Genomic DNA, 22209 nt, shown 5'->3' with positions numbered 1-22209 from the left:
CCCCCCCTTTTTTTTTTTAAATAGAAGATGGACCACCCTGCTCTCATGGCACAGAACACTGTTTACATTGCAATACTTGACTGTGTAATACATCTGGCATTTTTGGGCAGGATTCCTGAGCTAGGGGCCAGAAGCCCTTAAGCAATGATTTAAGGGGGAAAAAAAATCATACAAGTTAACAGTGCTCATTTCTAGTTTGTTGCACTTAGCTTTTGGATATTGATGGAAAAGCACAAATGTATCTGCTTGGTAAACAAAAGAAAACTGTTTCTTTATCTTAATATTAATGATGTTACAGTTCCAGGGCTCAATTGCAACCTCAGGTATTTGGGTGTGCACCACTGCATATGTGCCTTAAAATATCTGCTTCTGTTTGTGCAAACCTGCACATGGACAATATACAGATGTTACAAATACACAATGATGACTTGTATATTTGAAATTGGAATAGAGCTCTAGTATAAATCTCTAAAACAACATCCCTGGTTCTCAAAGGGAGTCAACTTATGGTTTTCCTCATTCGTTCATCCCCAATGTATTTTACTCAAGACCTGAAACAACTACATTTTCCCAAATTACCAAACAAAAGTAAAAGTTGAAATGTTTATTTAAGATAACAAAATTAAAGTCCTCCTCCCATCAAATATATATATATATATAGAGAGAGAGAGTCAACATATATATAAGAGCATTTTACCCCCATATACCACTTCCTTTTGCAAAATGTAGGATGGGTAAAGCAAACAACATGATATTTGAAGAACATCCACGCTGCCAGAAAATAATAAACATAAACTTTACCTAAAATTTCCTATTAAAAGGAAGGTTTGTTGTCTAAAAAACAAGGACTCACAAAGCCAAGAACAACAAGAAAAAATATCTTTCCCTTGATGCTTTATTTAAATCTACTTCTTGTGAGTGTAACTCCCATTTCTTTAAAACAAACAAACCCAACATACTAAGCAATACACAATGGGCCAAATGTATCCTTGGTCTTACATTTACGGTGTCATTAGTTACACCAAAGATAAATATAGCCTATTCTATCTAGGTTTCTTGATTAACATTAGACTTAGAATAAAAAATATCATAGACCACATTACATACAGGTGCAGGGAAAAAAACACTATTTTTCTATACTTCATGGTTCAGAAGCTATCCAGATAGGAAGCATCTATCTGAGTGCACTATACGTTTTCAATATGGACAGTACATTTTTAATAATCTGACTGCTCTGCTATCGGAGTATTATCTAAGTAATCTGTTTCCTCAACAAGGCAGAGACAATTTACTCATGTAGCCACTATGAACTATATTGGAAGTTGTGCATCTAAATCTTCCTAAACTTTGAGGGAGAGTAAGCTCCTTAATATAGTGCTGTCAGTTTGTGATTAAGGAGTTTTATTCTTTCTTCAGCTTTTCCAGATACAGTTACTAACAAACACACATGGGGGACAGGGGAGGGGGAGAGAAAAACCTATGAGATATGAGAGATGAATAAGGAAGATTAAGAAAATGCAATATGTACCATTGTAGATATGCAGAGATAGGGTGGACATATGGTATTATTGTCCATTTAAAATAAAGGACTGCTAGGTAAAACTAAGCTGTTCAACTTCTGTTCTCCAAATTCAAAAAGATCAAGCTTATTGAGTAATTTATATTCCTATATTATCACCTTCAGAGGTGATATATTGTACGAGGTCAAGAAGACAAATTTTGCTGAACTTACAAGAAGAAACACCTAACAAGCAATAGTATTATAAGGTCTATCTCAAAATCAACATTTTATCAAACCAAATTTTCTCAAATTCTGCCCACTAAAGGGCACAAGGAAGAGGACACTCTTATGGGCATAGACTAATCTGAATGAATAGTAATTTAAATGCATAACTCACAGTTGTGTTAACAGGAGTCATGCACATAAGTCCATGAGTGTCAAGTTGAGAACATACCCCAATAGATACTAAAATAAAAGCTGTTGCAGACAAGTTAAAGCTAGCATCCTAGTGGACGCAGCTCCAGCAGGTCACAGAGAGGTCAGCTTTGAAGGAGAAATCCAAATGAAATATAAACATGGCATTGTGGAAACCAGACAAATCTCCCATAGCTTCGTCCAGCCAGCACTAATCTAGGCATCAGCTGTGGAGCATAATCTAAACAAACGGATCAGTCGGTTCATACATCTGGAAGCTGTCATATTTTGGAGCCTCCTAACAGTTATGTATAACTGAAACATCCAGTTGCATATGCTAGCTTTTAAACCTGTTGAAGGGTCAAAAATTGTTACATGCATACACAGTGCAGTATTACTACATTCTGGGAAGCCACCACAGACATTGTTTGATAACAGGGACTGGATTCTCTCCTGCCATTGAAAAATCCATTGAAATGGATGAAGCATAGGAGGGGGAATGAAAACCACACAAGGAGCTGTAGAGTTTTCCTTGAACAACCCCCTTTGCTGAAAGGGATTTGGGGAGCCAGGGATTTTAGAGGCCTCTCTCCCTCTCCCAAGCCTCTGGATGAGGAAGGGAAAACCTGTTTGCACAGAGACAGAAGCCATGTAATAGGTATGGCTTCTGCTCCTTTCACACCCTCCTGTCTGGCACCACAACTCCAGCAGGAGCTGTACTTCCAATAGCTAGGTTTCCCCTGTGGCTGTTCAGCAGCAGTGGCAAAGGGGACCCAAAGGAAAGCACACAGCTTTGATCTATGTTACTTTACACCTGGATTTCTGCATTGACATCCCTGGGCTCTACAAGGAACAGTGCTGCAGAAAGTCCCCTCCCATCCTTTTCACCATCACCAGAACTCCACAGGGTACAGGAATTCACATGGAGCACAGGAGGATGGAGGGGATAAATAGTGCAGTGGAGGCCACACTCCTCCCCAAACTAACACACACATTCTAAGCGGAAATAGGGGAGACTCCCTCCCTGCCTAGATCCACTGGGGACAATCTGATGCCAGAGATCAATCAGAGTGTGCAGTGTATGGAAATAACAATAATGAAGACATTTTCACTAACTTCAAACCAATAAAATGTCCTTATATTTTAAACAAACAAACCAAAACGGTACTAATGTTTCAGTGTATTTAGAACTCATGAAGGGTACAAATTGACTGCTCTGGAAACTGAGATCCTCTCGCATCCACAGAACAGTTACAACACAAGCAGTGGCAATACAGTCTGTATTTCTCCGGTACACTTTTGTATAAATCTTGGGTGAAATCCTGCTGCAGTGAAGTCACTGGCTGAACTTGGGTGAAATCCTGGCTGCAGTGAGAATTTTGCCATTGACTGCAGTGGGCCCAGGATTTCAGCCTTATCTTAGAAATGATCTAAGTAGTGGCCACGTGTGGTATTTTCAATACTCCCAGACTCAAAGATAAAAAAAGAAAAGGAGTACTTGTGGCACCTTAGACTAACACGGCTGCTACTCTGAAAGATAAAAAGGTAATCTAAAATTCCTCTTCCAGATTATTTTTTGACGTACAAGCTTCCCCACCCTGTCTCACAACTGTGCATCAATTCTGGCCTGAAATGACCATATCTAGAGGAGTACTTGTGGCACCTTAGAGACTAACCACGAAAGCCGTAGCTCACGAAAGCTTATGTTCAAATAAATTGGTTAGTCTCTAAGGTGCCACAAGTACTCCTTTTCTTTTTGCGAATACAGACTAACATGGCTGTTACTCTGAAACATATCTAGAGGAAGAGTGTGGTTCAGTCTCCATGTTCATCTAACCCCTGCCTGCTCTGCTAACATGGGTTCAACTGTGTGGGTGGTGGTTTTAATGATGTGGGCACCTGACCACCAAGAACTGGACTGAGATCACCAGTGATCTCTTATTTAACATATGAGCTTTGAGAAGAGGCTACAGACATATTTCCAATAAACAAAACCTTTTAATGCATTTTCACTTAACACTTTAATAAGTTTGTTCAAATAAAAACACAGAAGTTAGTCACCCCTCATTTTAGCACTTAAAATTAAACTGATATTTATGTATTATGTATTAAAAATTGATCTTGACCTTCAAACTAGAAACAAACTGAATCATTCTTCAATTTTGATTACAGTTAACTTTTAAAAGAATAAAATTCTGTTTCCATTAACGTAACAGCCTACTAATTTTATATTGACTACATTCCCAATATTACTGTCCCTGGACTAGCACATGATACTTTTAACTACTACTTCTACTTTTGCTAGACATAACAGTAAACCCCCATTTATCCAAACAAAACGGGAGACATGAAGTTTATTCTGATAAACAACAGACTTCTCAGTGCACATTACGCATCCTGCAACACACATCCCAGGCAAGATAGTGGGAGTTTACAGATAAGTAAGTGCCAATGCTGAATTACTTCCTTTCCTGCCATCTGATCCTTACCACTCTATTCGATTGGTACCACTCTCTGCTACCAAACCAGTTAAATTATTTCAAATATTTGTTAGAAGATCTTATTATAACCAATAGCTAGTTATTTATCAAACAAAGTGAACTACTAAAAGAGTCTTTTATGCTCCCTTACAGCTAAATCTTCCTTCTTCCTTCTGTTGGGTAGAAGGGTTCAAATGGTCATAAATTGTGACTGGAGAAGATTCCTTAGGTCAGAGCATGGCACTGGGGTTCAGCAATAGAGCAAGTTCTGCTCTGCCACTCATCTACCTTTTGCCAATGCAGTATTGCAAAAGTAGACAGAGCTAATCCCATGAAAGGAGGTCCCAACACTATTCAAGTCCACACGGGAAGAGGCTCTGGTACTGTGGAGAAACTTAAAGCGAAAACATACAAGTTGCAACAGTTCTGACTGGGCCAATTCATGCTGTCTTTATTCAAGCAAAACACATTGATTTGGCCCACTGAGAGGAATGTGTACTTTAGCAGCAGCAGACCCATGGAGGTCTATCACATTATCACCTTTCTTTGTCCCTCCAGAAGGGGTCATTCAAAGTTAATTGTCCTATGCAGCATTTAAGGAAGCACAGCCATTTAAGGAAACTAGTCTGCTTCACTCACTTTGCTTCCTCCTCTTTACCCCACTCCTGAGCTGCACAGGTAGATTAATTGCCTACTACTTTACAGTATCAAAGGGTGAGGTGACCTCATTATAGAATTTACGGATAACTTATCTTGATTAATACATTTTGTTTAACACTATAGGCAGCTGGGACCTTACCATATAAGCTACATCTATCCAGATGCACTGAACATTTCTTCAGTTGTGGTTAGCATGTGTTTTATTTGTTCCAGGTACTGAAGATGAGCTTTCCACATGGCTGCTGATACATCCCTCCCCCTTGCTTTCAACCTGCCTGGGGAAAAAGAGTTCTGCCTATCTCACACAGTTGGTCCTCAAAGGGCTGTTGCTGCAAATAACCACTTTCCACATGAACGAAGAGGATCAACTACAGCACGTCCTTTCCTGGATGGCAGGATCTCTGGCATGGATCTCTACACTGAATATTGATGCCTTTTTCTTAATCTCCTGATTGGAGGATAAGAAAAAGGGGGCAAGTGACAAGAAAAAGGAAGAAAGGTGAGAATGCAGTGCAAGGATGGTAGAATGAGGTGGCAGGGAGAAGGGGACAAGCCTCTTTCCCCTTGTGATCTGCAACAACCCTCACCAGTAGCCATATTACAAGAGTCATGTGTCAGACCCTTTATTTGGGGATGAACCCACATATTTGCTATCTATACCACTGCTATCTATCTCTTCACTGATTTAGGTTCTTACAGGGGGTGCCCAATCATAGTGGTATCTGGGCACCTTGTTTTTGAGCACATGGTGCATAGTCAATAGAGGTATTTCACAATAACATGCAGTTGGATCTATGACCTTATCTATAGCCAACAAGATTCATCGACAGAGAAAATGAATGCAAAACCCTTTCTGCACTTGTGGGTGTTGTGTGCTGTGTAAGGGGAAAGCTGAACAATCATTACATTTCCAGCATGCACGGCCACAGTCAGCAGTCCATGATCAGACAGATCCACCTGCAAATAGAACTGTGTCTTTATGATGCCATGGCTTTTGTTTGCCAAACAGGCTACAACTGAGCTTTCTGTGGCCTACATAATAATAATTCATAATAATAAATCTGAGGTTGTGAATCTTTCTGATGAGGGAAACAAGGGAAAGACCAGTCGCTGCTCAGTCATCGAAGAACCTGAAATGTTGGAGTGTTGGAGACAGGGAGTTTGGGGATCAAATTGAGGGTAGTGTGACTGTGGGACATACAGGAACAATTAAAATATTCTGGACAGCAGTAGCAAGGGGGATAGATTAAAAAGATGTTCCTCTAAGACACTGTTGCTGCCAAGAAGTGATTCAGGGGAAAGCCACTTGGTATCAGTATGCACACCAAAGGCCAAGTGTGTTGGCACAAACTGTGAAGTAGGGAATCTAGTAAGAGAAAATTGCAAGAATGAAGAGCTTTAAGAGCTGTTTCTTTTTCTCTCTTTTTCTTTTGAGAACTTGCCCACCAGTTGAGTTTTTGCAGCACTCATATAAATACTTCAGCTATAATAGCTTTAAATATACACTTCTCGTCATTTATTTTGGACTCTGGATGATCTTAGAACTCAGTCGAACTTCATTCTCACTATTTATAATTAATTTTGAGTTAGGATTTTTTAGGTTCATAGTTCACTCCTACCAAGCTTCAGCGGTGTAGGACCTTCCATGTTCCTGGTATTCATTACATACAACAAGTTGTTCTCCAATGTAGATACTGACAATTCCTTGAGAGGTGATAATTTTAAACATTTGAACAAAATAAAACATTTTATTGCAACTGCAATGGAAACGTATTTTATATAATTGGCTGTGTTCAACCAATATTACTCTGCATATTCAAATGATCTTATTAAACAAAGTGTAAAAAGCAGAATAAAATATCTAGTCTAATAAACAGATCAGTTTACAACTTGTTGCAAGGAGTTTTCTTAAGACCAGAAAATTGTGCCTTCTTCTGTTTTAGTACAGTACCTAGCACACTGGGGTCTATAAATAATAGTATAGTAGGCTAGGAATTAGGACTGTGCACACACATGCATGTGTGCGCGCGAGCGCACACACACACGCACACAGAGTGAAATTGGTATTTTAGCATCACTTCCCAGCACTTATGCACAGAAGGAACATCATACTCTCTCTATGCTTCTCCCCACTCCAGCTCCTCACTCTGCACTCTTTTCTGTTTATACTTTTAACCACAGAAATATGCAACTGCTATTCATTTGGTTTATTTGTATAGCACCCATGTTCGTGACCAGAACATTTATACAGTCTCTATTGAGAAAACACACAATTTAGTCAAACTTTTCTATTCAGGGCCTTACAATGGCAGTCTGGGAGGATGGGAGTTAATTTAATTTAAATTAAGAATATGCTCTTTCATCTTAATTAACTACCCTTTTCTGTAATCTAAGAATGCAGAGGTTTCCAAATTCAGAGTTTTAATAATATTTCACTGATATGAAAACTAAACTCAATAAAAGTGAAATTAGGTCAACTCTGTACAGCCACCTGTATTATGAATTAATATAAGCTATACAAATTCTGAGGGCTATTAAGTGAGTTTGTGCATTTGGGAAAATATTTTTTCCATGAAGCACCAATGACATGAAAAGAGGTCAAAGCAGAGACTAAATCAAATGGCTATTTTGTAAATTATATTTTTTCTAGAAAACCATGTTTCCATTTTTGGTCACACAGGAACTGCCAGTGCAGTAATCAGGGAGTTTCTTGGTATTAAACTGACAGGAAAAACAGGTGGCATGAGATGGTACCACAGTTCCTGATAGCTGGCTATTAGTTATACCATAGTTAAGATACTAAATCACTGCATAATAGTGCAAACCAACATTATCAATTAAGTTTCCATCAGGAGGCAGAAGCGAAGGAGTGAAGAGAAGATTTTGAAACATTTCATTTAAAATGCCGCAAGAGAATCTTGCAAAGAGTTAAGATACAAAACAATGTTAAAAAATTATTCAAACCCTATTCATGGATGTAGTCATTAGGGTAAACAGCTCTCCTAATGGACTACATTCATATCACAGCTTCTGAATGCACATCTCTAACTTTGGACACAATCCTGCTGTGTTCCTACTCAGCATGTCTGAATAGGGATTGCAGGATGGTCCCTCTATACTTAGAACAATTCTACTACTGTACAAAGACTATTCAGTTATCAACAAGTTCTTATCTTAAAAACAAAAAAGCTCACAAAATGCTGAATGGGTTTGCCACTGGAATAGAATGGGAATGGGTCAATGGGAATAGAATTGCCATGCTCTCCATCCATAAAGCAAGACAGGCTACTCCCATGGTCTGTTGATCCCTTTCCTTTCACTCAGTACTGCTTTCTCAACACACACAGGGCCATTCAGTAGTGGTTACTTATGCAGTGCTCCATATTAATTTTTATGAGTCAGATACTGCTATAAGATGCTTTAACTTAAATCCAGAGTAACTATTGTGGTCAACGAGTTAGTGGGGATATACACCAACATAATCGAGGGCAGAATTTGAACCTAATCTAAGACTGTTTTATCAAAAAGAAAAAAATATGGGCTTGATTTTCTCCTCCCTGACAATGGTGTAAATCCAGACATCCCTTGACATCAGTGGAGTGACATGGTGGTAAAATCCACTAAACCTGAGAGAAGACTCAGGCCCCAAGGGGCTGCAGTGGGGGCTTTGGGTGCACAAGGACTGCAGGATGGGGCCCCCTTTATAGCCTACATTTTTTTAAAAAATGCACTAAACCGTACAAAATGGCTTAACCTTTAGCAAGTTCATCTAGGTAGCATTTCTACCCTGCTGATTAAACATGCTAGTGCAATGCAGATTAACCACCGCTGCAAAAACTCCGCTTGACTGAATTTGCTAGTCTCCTGCTTAAAAAAACCCCAACAACCTGGTTTTAATCTAAAAGAATTACCCCTCTCCCCAGCAGAGCTGGGCCCCCACCCGCTCGGGGACATTAATCTGCTTTGCAAACAATCCAACATGCGTTCCAGTCTGGGCTTCACTTTTTTTTTTTTTTAAAGCTTGAGACAAATGTTTTTTCCCCGCAGTTGAAAGCAGTCCAAAAAAACAGGACCACACACACACAGCCCCGCCGCGCTGCGCTGCTCTCGTCCCTCTGCGGCTGGGGAGGGCGCGCACACTCCCAAAATGGCGGAGGGGAGGGCTGCTCTCCGGACAGACTTTCCTTTCATGCTATTACAGCTGGGCGGGGGGGGGGGGACCCACCACAAAACAAACAAACCCCAAACAACACCCCCACCAGCACTGATTCTCCCCTCCCTGAAGACACACACACACACACACACACACACACACACGGAGGTGGTACATCCCACAGTCTGTCCCTCCACCCAACACACACACTCCTTCCCAAAACCACCTAGCAAAACACGATCCACCAGACCAGATTACAGCACACTCTTTGTAGGTTCCACCTGGCTTCCACCCAAACTACTAAGCAACCCACAATTCCCCTCGCTGTGAGGAAGGTGGGGAGGGGGGTTAGGTGCATACTGGTATAGATCTGCATCAGTCAGTCCCTGGAAATGAAAGAAGTGGGGTGGGATAGAGGACAGAAGGGGTAAAAGGAAGAAAGTCACAAGAAGAGAGATCAAGTCTTACCTTCTACCCAGAGCTCCTCCACGTTGGTTTCGAGATTAGCTGCCCTTAATCCTACAGCGAAAGCCCCAAATATCAGGAGGCCAACAACCAAAAACTTTCCGCAGTTTTTTTGAATGTAACAGCCCAGTTTAAATAATAGTCTCTGAAACTTCGCTCTTAGCCACAACGGTGCTTTTCTTCCAGTAGCCTTCCCCTGCAAGGCAAGAAAAGGTTAGCAGTTAAACGCCTGGAAATAACCACACACACCCCCCAAAGCACATACCTTTGGTGGGCTGGAGGGCAACCAGAAGCAAAACAATTATTAATGCATAAAGCTAAATAGCCTCACAGTGTCCAATTGACTGGGAACAATAATACGACAGACTGTGCCATTAGAAAGACATCTCTGCTAACGGTTTTACTCCATGACCCTGTTGAGCATCTCACGTGCACTGTAAGCAGCTGTATGGACTAAGATGTGTATTTGCTGCTAATTCTCCTATTCATAAATCAATGCAGAGTTTTGGGATCACATCACTGCTTGAGATCCGTAAAATGATGCAGACAGTGCATGCTCCCTGGTCTGAGTAACTGATCGCAGCCTTCTTGTAATGAAGTCACCGCTATCAATTCAATTTGCAAAAATTCATTCATGCTAGCAAGATTTACAACACTAGGGGAGAAATAATCAATGCAGATGAATCGCACAGGCATGCCAAGAAAAAAAATCCCTTTCCTGTTCTTGTTACATCTCTACAGGGCTGAACGGGGGTTGTTGGTGGGGGAACGCTACTGTGTAACAATTTGTTGCCGTGTCCCTGATCCCAGCTCTCGGCACCAACTCCGTAGTAAATGCATGTTCCACGTGGTTAGCAATGCTGTAAGATCATAAGCTTAATAGTAATTCATTTCCATAGAGTTTGGAGACGCTGTGTGATCTGAATTAGGAAGTAGAGCAGCCATCTGTAAGCTACGACAATATTTGTGAACGGAAGAGGGCAGCCACATGGATTTTTTCCCCCTTTCCCTTTACTGCAAAGCCTACAAATCTGCTCCCTGGAATGAAACGATCTCTGAAGAAAGGCAATGGCTCGATGTTGTTTACTTTGAATATTTTTTCCCTTGCAAAAGTAACAAGCGGGATTTGTGCGTGCGTGTGTGTGCGTGCGCCAGAGTCAAGTTTCCATGAATTTCCTGCACTTGGAGCATTTTAATATTAACAATAAAAGCAAAGATCCAGGGGGACTCAATCTGACTTGCACGGCAGATTTAAGGTGGCAATTTGTTTACAACTTTCATTTTTCCTCCAGCCGCTGGGGGTAAACATTACAAACTTTCTCTACTACAGGATTTCTCTCTTAAGGAAGCCGCCACTCCACACTTATTGGAAAACGTAACAAAGCAAAACTTCGGCCAAAAAGAAGGGAACCATTGAAACTTTTTCCCCTGTTACAGCCTGGTGTTATAGAAGTTGAACGGCACTACAGAGGGATGGAGAGAAGCAAAGCAAAGAAAGAGGCAAGAGACTAGGGAAAGAGAGGAGAGTGACCCACAAGGCAAAACACCGTGAAACTGTCCCGGGTAAGTTTAATGAGAGGAATCAAAAGCACAAACACACACCAGGGAAAATGTGTACAAGAAGGGAGGGAAGGAGGGCACGGGACTCACAGGCGTTGTTTCCCCTTTCTCTCAGCGTTTTATTGGTGGCTGTTTCATTTCATCTCCCCTTTCCACCCCGGAGAAACTACCCTCGCCTCCCACAAAAATCTGGAAAGAGATTAATGCACCTTTGAAATCTGCTCCAAGGCAAAAGCTGCATCGCAGTAGCTTGGCCGCTGCAGATACTCCAGATCCGGCGCCGCGGCGCGTCTGTTCCCTCCGGTCCTTCTCCGCCTTCTGCTGCAGCTTCTCCCCGGCCGGTCGGGGTCTCTGCAGCAGCCACCGCCACCAGCACCGCTGCTGCTCTCCGGCTCCGAAACGTTAACAGCCGAGGCCATGTTGCCGCCGCCGGGACGGGGCTGCTGCCTCTGCTGCTGCTGTTGTTTTGGCGACCCACGGGCTGGGTCCTCTGTGATTCCCCGCAGCGCGCTGCGGCTTTGGGGCGATCCAGGAGGACGGGAGGGTTGCTGGGCTGCTGGCGCTTCTTTCCGCAGGCTGCTGCTGACAGACCACCTCTTCATACCGCGTTTGCTGCTGCTCCTCTTGCTGCTCCGGGCGAGTCAGACCCTGCGCCTTCCATTGCAACATTTCGCGATGATCCGGAGCTTTCTGGCGCTACCGCTTCCCACATCCAGTGCGTCTGCGAGCGGAGTGAGTGATTTGCCTTCCCCCCTTCGTTCCTCCGGCTTTAACTTTCTACTGCTCCTTTTGCAGCTTAAAGAAACCAGCCTCCCCCCCTTCCCCCTCTTGTCTTCCTCTGTGAAAGCAAAGCAAAGGAGCGCTGGAGCTTTTCTTGCTCTCAGTGGTGCTGCTGCTCTGTCTCGACGCGCTGTACCATTCTGTCTCAGCGCAAAGCTGTCTCTGACTCCCGGGGCTTTTCGGACTCCAGTCTCTCTCTCTCTCTGTATGTGTGTGTGTCTCTCTCTCTCCCTCTGTGCGTGTGCAGCGGCAAGCAGCAGTTCCTTGATTCAATAGATGAGATGAAGAAGAAAAAAAGAACTCTCTCCATTTGGATAAAGAGGAGGAGGAGTGAAGGGGGGGGGGAGAGAAAGAGAGAGAGGAGAGAGAAAAAGACTTGAAATCCCGCCCCTGGGGCTGTCAGATGGCTTGGGTTTCTGGGATGCGATTGGCTCAAGCAGGGCAGAAATTACTCAGCAAACATGACTATTATTAGCTGCTTAGCAACAGCTCACCAAAGTAGAGAGACCACCCAGGCAGGCAACCCTTGTGTGTGCATCTCCAGCTTCAGGGGGAGCCTTAAAGAGATCCAGCCTTCTTTGCATGCAATACTTCCATTAAGGAATGCCTTCCCCCTTTCTTCTTCCTTTTCTTTTCAAGAAAGCTTTTATTTTTTACGAGACGCTTTTAGACAAACACACACACAGAATTTCCTTGCGATCAACATTCAAAATATATTTTGCTTTAAAAAAAAAGTACTGCACAATTTCTGAAGTCCTTAAAAGAAAATCCTTTTAGAGGCACCTTGGCCTCAAGCTGCAACAAATACTGGGAGGTCCAAGTTGAATTCCCAGGCTTGCACAAATAATGACAGGGTGGTGGATACTGCGGTAGAAAGTGCCAGATTTCTCTCTTTTCTTTCTTAACTAAAGAGAGGACTTAGTTTCCTGCTAGAAAACAACCACTTACAATAAGAAAAACACAACGAAAACTTAATACTTAAATAAGGGATTTTAAACCTTGCAGTAGCTAGCTTGCTTCAACTTAGTGTTCACTCTTCCACTGAAATCTTAGGATAGTCAATTTAATACATTTTAAATGTAAAATTAATAAGATATAAAACCTGGCAACTGCTAAATACTTTTTTTACACTAAATGAATCACTAGATTGTTTAATTTTTTGGCACCCGCTTCCCACGTTTCTGTTTATTTAAAATCAGCCATTCATTGATTTGAAATGTTATCTACGTTATAGGTACGATGCCAGCTCTACTGAATATACAGGCTTCGATGTTGAATTCATCGAAAACAATTGTGTTGTCTTTTGTTTATACTAATAAACCTCGATGTTTTAGCTAATGTCAGAGATTGGTTTCCATGTACTGGCAAGACAAAATTATAGCATAGTCGTAGTATTGACTTATTTTCATGATGAATTTAAAGGATCAACTCCTCTTGAATTGCGCAGATTCAGGGGTTGGTCTTTTCACTCTTTACTCACGCAGACTTCCCAATCCCACTGAAGTTAGTGGGAGCTCTGCCTGTGTAAGGAGGACAAGATCGAGTCTTAAAGCACTTTCCTCTTGCAAGGCTGCATTTAATTGTAGTTGGAGCAACAACAAGCTGCTTTTGGTGGCTTCAAGTACGAAAGTAGCGGGAGTTGGTTGACTGTGAAATGGGGAGTGTTGCTTTAAGGTGCACACGGTGTGTGTTCATTGAAAAAAAACAACCCTACTTTGAAAGAAAGGGGGAGGGGCGGGGAGGCGGGCCCCGAACTTTCACGTGACAGGCGGGCCCCGGGCGCGCGGGGCTGGGCTTTCCCTCCCATTACGGTGAGTATGGGGAGCTGCTGCTGTGTGCAGCCACAGTGCAAAGAGGCTGGCAGGGAATGCAAAAAGCAGGTACGAGGCTATGCTGTGACGGAGCCAGTCAGGTCCGGGGGGAGGGGGAGATCAGTTCTTTAAGGCTGGGGAGGGGAATCAGTGCTCAGCCCCTAGTTCTGAGCTGCTGCACAGAGAAATGCCAGGCAAGCCATAGTACATTCCTAAAGGAGGTCTCCCCCTTTACGTTATCCAATACCATGCCGGGCTGACTACTACTGGCCAATAGCGAGGGGAAAGGAGACCTTTCCATTCAACTCTGCACAACATCTTGGGGATAGTCACGGGCTGCCGGCAGAGACAGACCCCCTTGAGTTATGCGCACAGCTCGCACACCAGAGACAAGGGGGTTCTTCTACGCAGTAGAGGTGGCTCTTCAGCTGAGGGTTTCCGCTCTTGGGGGTCTGGCCTGCTACACAGATGTTAACAAATGTGTGACAAGCTGGGCGCCCAAGCCCGCCTGCAAAATGCATGTTAAGTTTTGCAAAGAGATGTTCGCCAAGCACATGCCTGGTAGCTCTTGCTTGGGGACAGTATTTTAGACTGAGTACGAGCCCGGGGGAGATCTAACTGGAAAACGCGCTAAATGTAACTGCCTGCGAGATATAAATAAAGGAAAAGGGGGGGGGGAACATGTTTGGTGGAAAAATACAAACAAGTGAACAAAGCAAAAGCAGTTGAGCTAAATAAAGTGACAACAGAACTGGCTAGACACCTACTCAATTATAAAACCGAAAGCATGCGCAGTCTAAGGAAAATCTCTTAGTCTAGTGAATATAGCTATTGTGATAAAAATTAAGTAATAGCATTTAGTTGACAGGGGATTCCAAGGTCCTAACAGTCATTTGGTGATGTCACCAACATTTTGTTCAGACTTTTACTAATCTATTGTTGGTCTAAGGTCTGGAGGTGCTGAGAACTTTTGAAAATCCGACCATGACTTATTACAGACTAGATTGTACATCGCCCAACTTCACAGGGGGCAGGGGTACATAAACTAGAAACAACCCATTTCAGCTGGAAACGGATTTATCCATTATATAGTTGATTCGTCTATTGCTCAGCAGTTACAGATTGAGAAAGTTAACTGTCCCCGTCTAATTAGAAATCAATACATTGAGGTATCAGTATAATGTTGCTACCATTCAGCCTGTGAAGTTTTGATGGGGGGTGGAGGAGTCCTGCAGACAAGCATTTTAGTTTCGTTTCACTTTAAAGAATAACATTCAGCTGGTTTAGATACATCAGAACCCTCAGATTTTCTCCTGTTGCCTCCTGTTTGATAGGCTAACTTTTCAGGATTTCACACAATCGCCCCATGCTCATAAATTCTTGCTACTGGTTCCAAAACTCAATGTGGAGACCCAAATTTAACTAGCACTATCTTAATCTCCTCTCTCTCCCTGTGGTCTGTTTTTTCATACACAAGAGATGAATTACTGCAGGGATCTAATTGGCCTTGTTTCTGTAATGTTTTTTAAAAAAGGAAGAAGTGTCAGTGTAAAAGTCTGTCTCAACTTGGGTGGTCAGAGCAGTGGCTGCCCCCAATTTGCCTCATTGCTGATGCATGCGATAATGTTGTTCCTAATCAATCTGCCCTTATTTACATTTGTAAGCATTGTTGGCTTTAATATGCATGCCCTGTGCATGTAACTGTGGCTCGACACCAGTTTTTTTTAACTTCCACAAATCACAAGGATCCCACAGATTTCATGTAGAGCTGGCTTTATGGATGAAGGAGAGCCTGCTAAGATGTGTGTTGGGGAGGCACATCTAGCCTGAAATCCTTTACACCAAGCCTTCCCATATGCATGTTCACTCCAGACTTGTATGGAAGAACCTCAGGACTTTGGACATATATGAATAACCTCCAGCTGGCCCTTCCTTTCTTAACAATTCTCTAAATTTTATATAATCTTCCATTGAAAGAGTTGAATTTTCAATATGAGCCCTAAAATGTAAGAGCTTTACAATTTCCAAATAAATTATGTATCAGATCGAATAAATGTTAGTAATTAAATCGATTTTTTAAAAAGTTTTTCCAGCTTTTCAACCTCTTGTGGGCCACATCATAAATAACGTTGCATTCACTGTAGCATCCGGTTACATTAACATAGACACGACACAAATAAAACACCTGCACTACAGATTGTTTGTTTGGATGTTATGAGACAGCGGAGCATTGGACTGCAGCAGAATAAACCCGACCTGTAATAAACTAAATTGCCTTTCGTTTTGTAGATTTTATTGGGTTTTGCCTCTCAGACACATAATCATGCTAGAGTATAGGTCTGTTTCTGGTCTGAAATCTCATATATTAGTGATAGGCTGTCTCTTGCAACGACTAAGGCCACGAAGGTAACATTTCACACCACCGAACACATATTTTAATTAATTTGATAAGCTTCCCTCCCCCTCCCCCCTTTAAATAAACTCTTCGTTTTCACAGCTTCCAGTTGAACATCTTCCCATTTGTTCTTACAGGCGAGTGGTTGAAACAGATGCAGTGTAAAGACATTATGTAGGGAGACATTCTAAAAAGTGCCAGGGCTTGGGAAAGGACCAAGCAGCATGAATCAAACGCTGCTCTCTCCCACCCCCACCCTCATCCCCTCCTCAGGACTGTAAGAAAGGGAACTGCTCGAGCCAACTTGTCAAAACAATGCGGCTAATTACCCCTGATCTCCTTTAATGGAAAGCTGCTCCGCACGCCACAAAGGAGCAAATCTACAGCATAAACCCAGGAGCGCAGGCATTTCATCCGCAGAGAGCTGCGGAGAAATGTGCCACCAGAATCCCACAGACCTCTACATTCATCAAGATGCACAAGCAAGTACAGCAGGGTGGGCGGCCCAAGCCCTTCGGGAGCTGGGAACCACACCGGCGGCAGTGGTAGCAACAGTCCCCCTGGCTCTAAAGCCTGGAGGAGATCCCAGCTGTAGCAAACCTTGTCAGCCTCTGCTAAAGGCTTTTTAGGTTTATAAACCAGCGTCGTTTTCAGAACGGATTCATTTTCTGGCAAAGCGTCCTGCCACTTGTGTTACTTGAATGTGCACAGAGGGGGGAAAGTAACACCGAACAGTTTGTAGCCATTCTGGACAGCATCAGGGCTCTGTAACTATATATCTCAAGCCTTGCATTTGGCAGAAGGCAGGCCATTCATTTTCATGATCTCTGCCATCGGGTCTTGCGGGAAAAAAGCTGAGCTACACGATCCCTTTGACCCACTGCTGGAGCAACAAATTTATTAGAGATATAGGCGTGAGAAATGAAAAGGAAGTAAAACAATTCAGGCTCATTGTGTGTCTTTCTTTCATACTGCTAATCCGGTTTACACATCACGCCTACATGTCTCAATAGGGCTTTATACACTGTGGCAAAGGCAGAAGAAAATAAAAGGTGTGTGTGTGAGAGAGAGAGAGGAAGAGAGAGAGAGAGAGAGAAAAAAATAAAGATAAAACAGGGAAACCAAGACATTTTAATTCAGAGTGGGCTGCCTTGACAGTTTTCCATCTACCGGCTCTTGAAAGCAAATAGATTTTTAAAGGACCCTCCCCCTAAATGCTGATTCCTGTTCAAATATATTGTCAGATTATAATCTAGCTACACAATGACTCTAATAGCCCTAACCAGAAATTAGATACACCTATCAGCCTGGCGTTGAAATGATGTGAAAGACCCCCGATCTAGAATTGGTAAATGCTACTAGGCTAGAGGGTGGTAGATACCCACCTTAGCGCCAAACTTTATTTGTAATTATTCTGCAACACCAGACATTTTGCAGTCCTTTTTCCAGAAATGGGGCCACGTTCTGCAGTGCATACTCAGGCAAAATCTATTTAGAACATAGGTATATTATTGAATACACCTTGTTATGTAAAATCTGCATATGTTGTGTGCAGTAGGTTACTGGGGCAAAATATAAATAGTCCATTTTAATGCTATCCTGGGTTACTATCACTATCTTTTATGATGTCCGTTCCAAACTGGCACACATAGCCACAAGGAGTATGTGTTGTACTGGCATCAGAGATTGGCTCCACGGCTCCAATATGCTTATTTCATTGGAGCTAAAGCTATCTTGTCAGAGCCTTGTTGTCGCCTTTGAGTGATATATTGTATATATACAAGACACAGAACTGGTCCCAACACTCTAATCATAGGGTCAATGAATCCCTATTGGATAGTCCTATTTTTCAGCAATTTATAAATGGGCTATGACAATTTATTCTGAGCTGTAAGTCTAAAATACAAAATCTCATGGCTAAGTATTTTAAAAGAATCTACTTTGCCTTCATTAAGTAAAAGAAATGCAAAGAAACAGGGTCTTCTTTTGGTCATAGTTGTTATGTCACCAACAAATATTGGCTTCGCAGTTTACAATGCATGTTTGCATTCTGTGTTGTAGGCTGTTTCACTAACACAAAATAGGACAATATGCAAGAGGCTGAGATTCAGAACGGACAGACTACGGCTCTACATGAGTGACTTTCCGAAAGTGTTCTTACTAACCATCTTTACTTCAAAGGAGCAGCAAGGTTAATGCACAAAAAATGGCTAACTGAATTCCACAGATTAGATTTGACATCACAACCACTCGAAAGGTTTGATGTGTGCTCCGAAATGAATCAAAGAGTAAAAAACCTGGAATGAGTCCACTAATAAGATATCTGACTTAAACTTCCCCAACACCTGCAAAAGAAATTCAGCGTCCTTAACTTCGCCCTTTCTGCAGTCCTCGTCCAGTCAAGACTCCCATTGGCTTTCCCCTGAGCAAAGAGTACAGGATATGGTCACATATGAGTTGCACTCACTAAGCACAACAGAGGGTGAGAGCTTCACGAGCTAGGATTTCCTTGTTCTCTCTATGTTTTAAACTAGACCTTTAATATCTGATCTGAGCCTATGACAAGACTGCAGAGACATATTAGTGTATAGGAAAGCTCTTTTATTCGAACGTGGTGCCCAACAATTACCATAGACTCAGCAGGAAAATCATCTCTCTCTCTCTCTCTCCCTCTCCCCCTCGCCTGGATTCAGTATCCTAGAGGGGACTGATAAACGGAAGCCAGGGTGGCGACCCTTCCGAGCGTGAAAATCGGATCCGAGAGACCCCCTCCCCGTGAAATATCACTGATCAATTCCATCACCACCACCTGGCCCAGGGAAAGTAACGATTTGAGGGACCCTCCTATCTCGAGTGTTATAACAGCTAGCCACATAAAGACTCCCCTGCCACAGAGCTGCCTTCCTCCTTTTACAGAAGCCAGGTTGCTCCCTCAATCCCCTTCCTCTTTCTGCTTCCCCTTCTAAGCTGACCCATCACAGTCAGACTGGTGCCATCTGCCATGATCTGACGCCCGAGAAGCAGGCACTTTCTTTCTAATGTTTTTTACTGGAAAGATCAGCTTTTGCTTACCATCTTCCCCCTTCTCACGTGGAGCACCTCGCTGGGAGTTGGTGATCTGACGAGTTTTTTAAATTTCATTCAGAGCAGAGGCAGACTTTGAGGTTACATCAGTTTTTTCCTTCTTTCTTTCTTTCTTTTCCTTGCCCTCCCCACTCTTTTTTTTTTTTTTTTTACAAAAGGAACTGAAAGTGTAAAAAAATAATCCTTCTAGGTTGCAGGCATTCTGCAGAGTGCTGGAAAGGCTCACAATTACATGCCTGTTTCTATTAAGCAGCTCCATCGTCCTCCATGTGGGTGGTCTGGCTCTCAATAGGCAGGACCTGTCAGGGTCACGTGATGAATCCGAAAACTTTACCCCTTTACAATAAACTCAAGGAAAGCAAAGTAAACTAAAGTAACGTGCTATCAGCAGAGCCCTCCTGGGTAAACAGGCAGCTCCCTGCTCCAGACCAGTTTTGCTCTCTGAGGCAAACTCATGAGACTGTCACTTCCCATGCCTGAAATGGAAAAAGGACACAGGATCTTCTCTCTGTGTGTTCCTTGTAGACCAGTTCAGATCTTACAGACCATAGAGATCTTATTTAATCTTGTAAGTAGCCTGAGTTAGTTTCCTCCTCATCCTCAGGGTTTCCAGTTGAGAAGGAGCTAAGATGTGAGAGGTGCCAGGTGTTGGAATGCAGTCCCCCTTGTTAAAATAAATACATGGTTTAATGTATATGAAGAGAAAAGGGAATGAGAGTTTTCCTCTGCTTAAATGTTTACCATTCCGCACTGTGCTGGGTTTAAAAATGTTTGGTCATGCAAGATTTATGCCAATCCTTGACATTTTTGCTAGGGGTCATTAGGAAGTTATGTCTCCAAGGTGGTGAAACAGCACAAAGTCAGATGGTTAACCCACGAGAAACATGTCTGATTATTACTTTTATCAGATCAGAACACACCCAATGATATTTTTAAAAAGTAAATTGTCTTGTCTATTTCCCTATATAAACTCTGTAGATATTTACTGAGGATTTATAATGTTAAGATCTTGTAGTAGCTGTGTAATATTCAAAATATCGAAGTTGTTTTAAGAATCTCTCCAGTGTTACAGAGTGTTGCAGAGAATGAATGTAGAAGATCCCTCATTGAAGATATTTGGCGTTTGGTTATGACAGATGTAAGATTTGTTTATTTTGACCAGCCACCACTTTATACATTTAATTTGCTCACTAGAGCAGCATACTCATTATAAAATATGTACATAGGGTATCTGAAGTGTTAAACATGGACACCCCGACATAAGAAACCTTCCTGGACAACTGTCAAGATTCCTTTATATATGTGTTAAATTTAGAAAATATGTTTAATACTTTTCATTGTGTTCAGTCATTCAATGAGATTTTTGAAGTTATAAATAATATTCTTCTAGTCTAGCAATCTACAAGCGCTATCACTCCTATTATAAAATGCCATTGTTTAGGTTAATTTGCATTTTTAGGGTCAGTACCATTAACTATTTCGGAGTTATATACAACAAGCTGGTAGGGAATATCCCTGTATCAGAAGGATTTAAATAACAGCTGTAGCTCACGAAAGCTTATGCTCAAATAAATTTGTTAGTCTCTAAGGTACCACAAGTACTCCTTTTCTTTTTGCGGAGACTAACACGGCTGCTACTCTGAAACCTGAGTTCTGTGCAGATCTTCATTTCAATAAAGCAAGACAAGTCACACAAATAATGAACAACACAGACATTTTGCTCATGAAACAAATAATTTTTTTGTCATGAAAGAAGGCATCCACATTTATACTGTATTAGGCACCAAGAGGAGGAAGGGCATGGAAGAAAAAGTCTAATCGATTTTTTAAAGAGTGGATGACAAATATACCACTAGCTACAGCCTTACCACAAGGATAAATAATGGAGTTAGATGACCAAAGCAGAAGACAACATGATGGTACATAGATTCACTGACTCATAGATTATAAAGACAGAAGGGACCATAGTTATCATCTGGACAGACCTCCTGTATAACACACCAGCCATGACTTAATTCCTGTTTGAACTGGAGCATATCTTTTAGAAAAAATCCAAGCTTGGTTTTAAAATTTCCAGTAATGGAGAATCCACCACAACCCTTGTGTAAACATGTAGGCGTGTGTGGCCCTCCCTTGCTGTCAATCTCTGAGGGAGGCCATGCCTATTGGCTGTCACGCCTCTGGAATAGCAGTTTTAGACAAGGGGGAAGTTAGCAGTATCGGGGCTCAGTCCCTCTGGCGCAGCCAAGCAGCGAATGGTCCAGGGGCCCAAGCCCTCAGACAGGGCAGGCACCAACAGTCTAAAGCCCAATACTCAGGCAGGACAGAGTCAGGCAGAGTCTGGGAACCAAGGCCCTCAGACAGGGCGGGGTACTGAGCACACTCTAGGGCCCCAATCCTCAAGCAGGGCAGACCAGTGAATAATCCAGAGACCTCTGCCCGCACACAGGGTGGGGTACCAGCAATTTAGGGCTCCAGCAGGACAGAGCAGGGAATAATAGTGGTTGGGGCTGGATGATCCTAGATTGCCTGGATTTTTCTGATTAGGGGGCATAGCTTGCCTTGCCCCAAGGTGTATCCCAGGTATGTTGTTTCCTGCCACCCAATCCAGCACTTTTTGGGGTTTGCGGTGAGACCTGCCCCTAAGAGTTCTCAACATGGCTGCTACCTGATTCAGGTGGCCCTTCCAGTGGCAACTGTTTATTAGGTCATCCAGGTATGCTGCGGCATACTCAATGTGGTGCCTCAGCGGCTGGTCCATTAAGTTCTGGAACGTTGTGGGGGCCCCATGGAGACAAAAGGGCATCTTGGTAAACTGGTAGAGCCCCCTAGGGGTGGCGAAGGCTGTCTTTTCCTTCAAGCCAGGCTCCAGTGGGATCTGCCAGTACCCCTTTGTTAAATCAAGG

The 22209-nt window shown here is 42.5% G+C and overlaps 1 protein-coding gene across 3 annotated transcripts in view; it reads right to left on the bottom strand.

Annotated features, from left to right (window-relative positions):
• PTCH1 (patched 1) overlaps positions 1 to 19686 on the bottom strand; it is an 84193-nt gene extending 64507 nt beyond the window's left edge. For 2 of the 3 annotated variants that reach the window (XM_074953148.1, XM_074953149.1), the window contains exons 1-2: positions 11443 to 12339; positions 9677 to 9869 (exon numbers count right to left, since the gene is read on the bottom strand). In XM_074953148.1, the coding sequence (XP_074809249.1) occupies positions 9677 to 9869; positions 11443 to 11835 (586 nt within the window). In that variant the 5' untranslated portion in view covers positions 11836 to 12339. Of the gene's footprint in view, positions 1 to 9676; positions 9870 to 11442; positions 12340 to 19291 lie in introns of those variants that run through there. The other variant, XM_074953151.1, reaches the window with a different exon arrangement.
• Between the last annotated feature and the right edge of the window lie 2523 nt (positions 19687 to 22209).

The sequence above is a fragment of the Natator depressus genome, chromosome 5, assembly GCF_965152275.1.
Source record: "Natator depressus isolate rNatDep1 chromosome 5, rNatDep2.hap1, whole genome shotgun sequence".
Taxonomy (NCBI): domain Eukaryota; kingdom Metazoa; phylum Chordata; order Testudines; family Cheloniidae; genus Natator; species Natator depressus.
The sequence above is the reverse complement of the archived record's forward strand: the minus strand, read 5'-3'. Positions and strand labels throughout refer to the sequence as shown.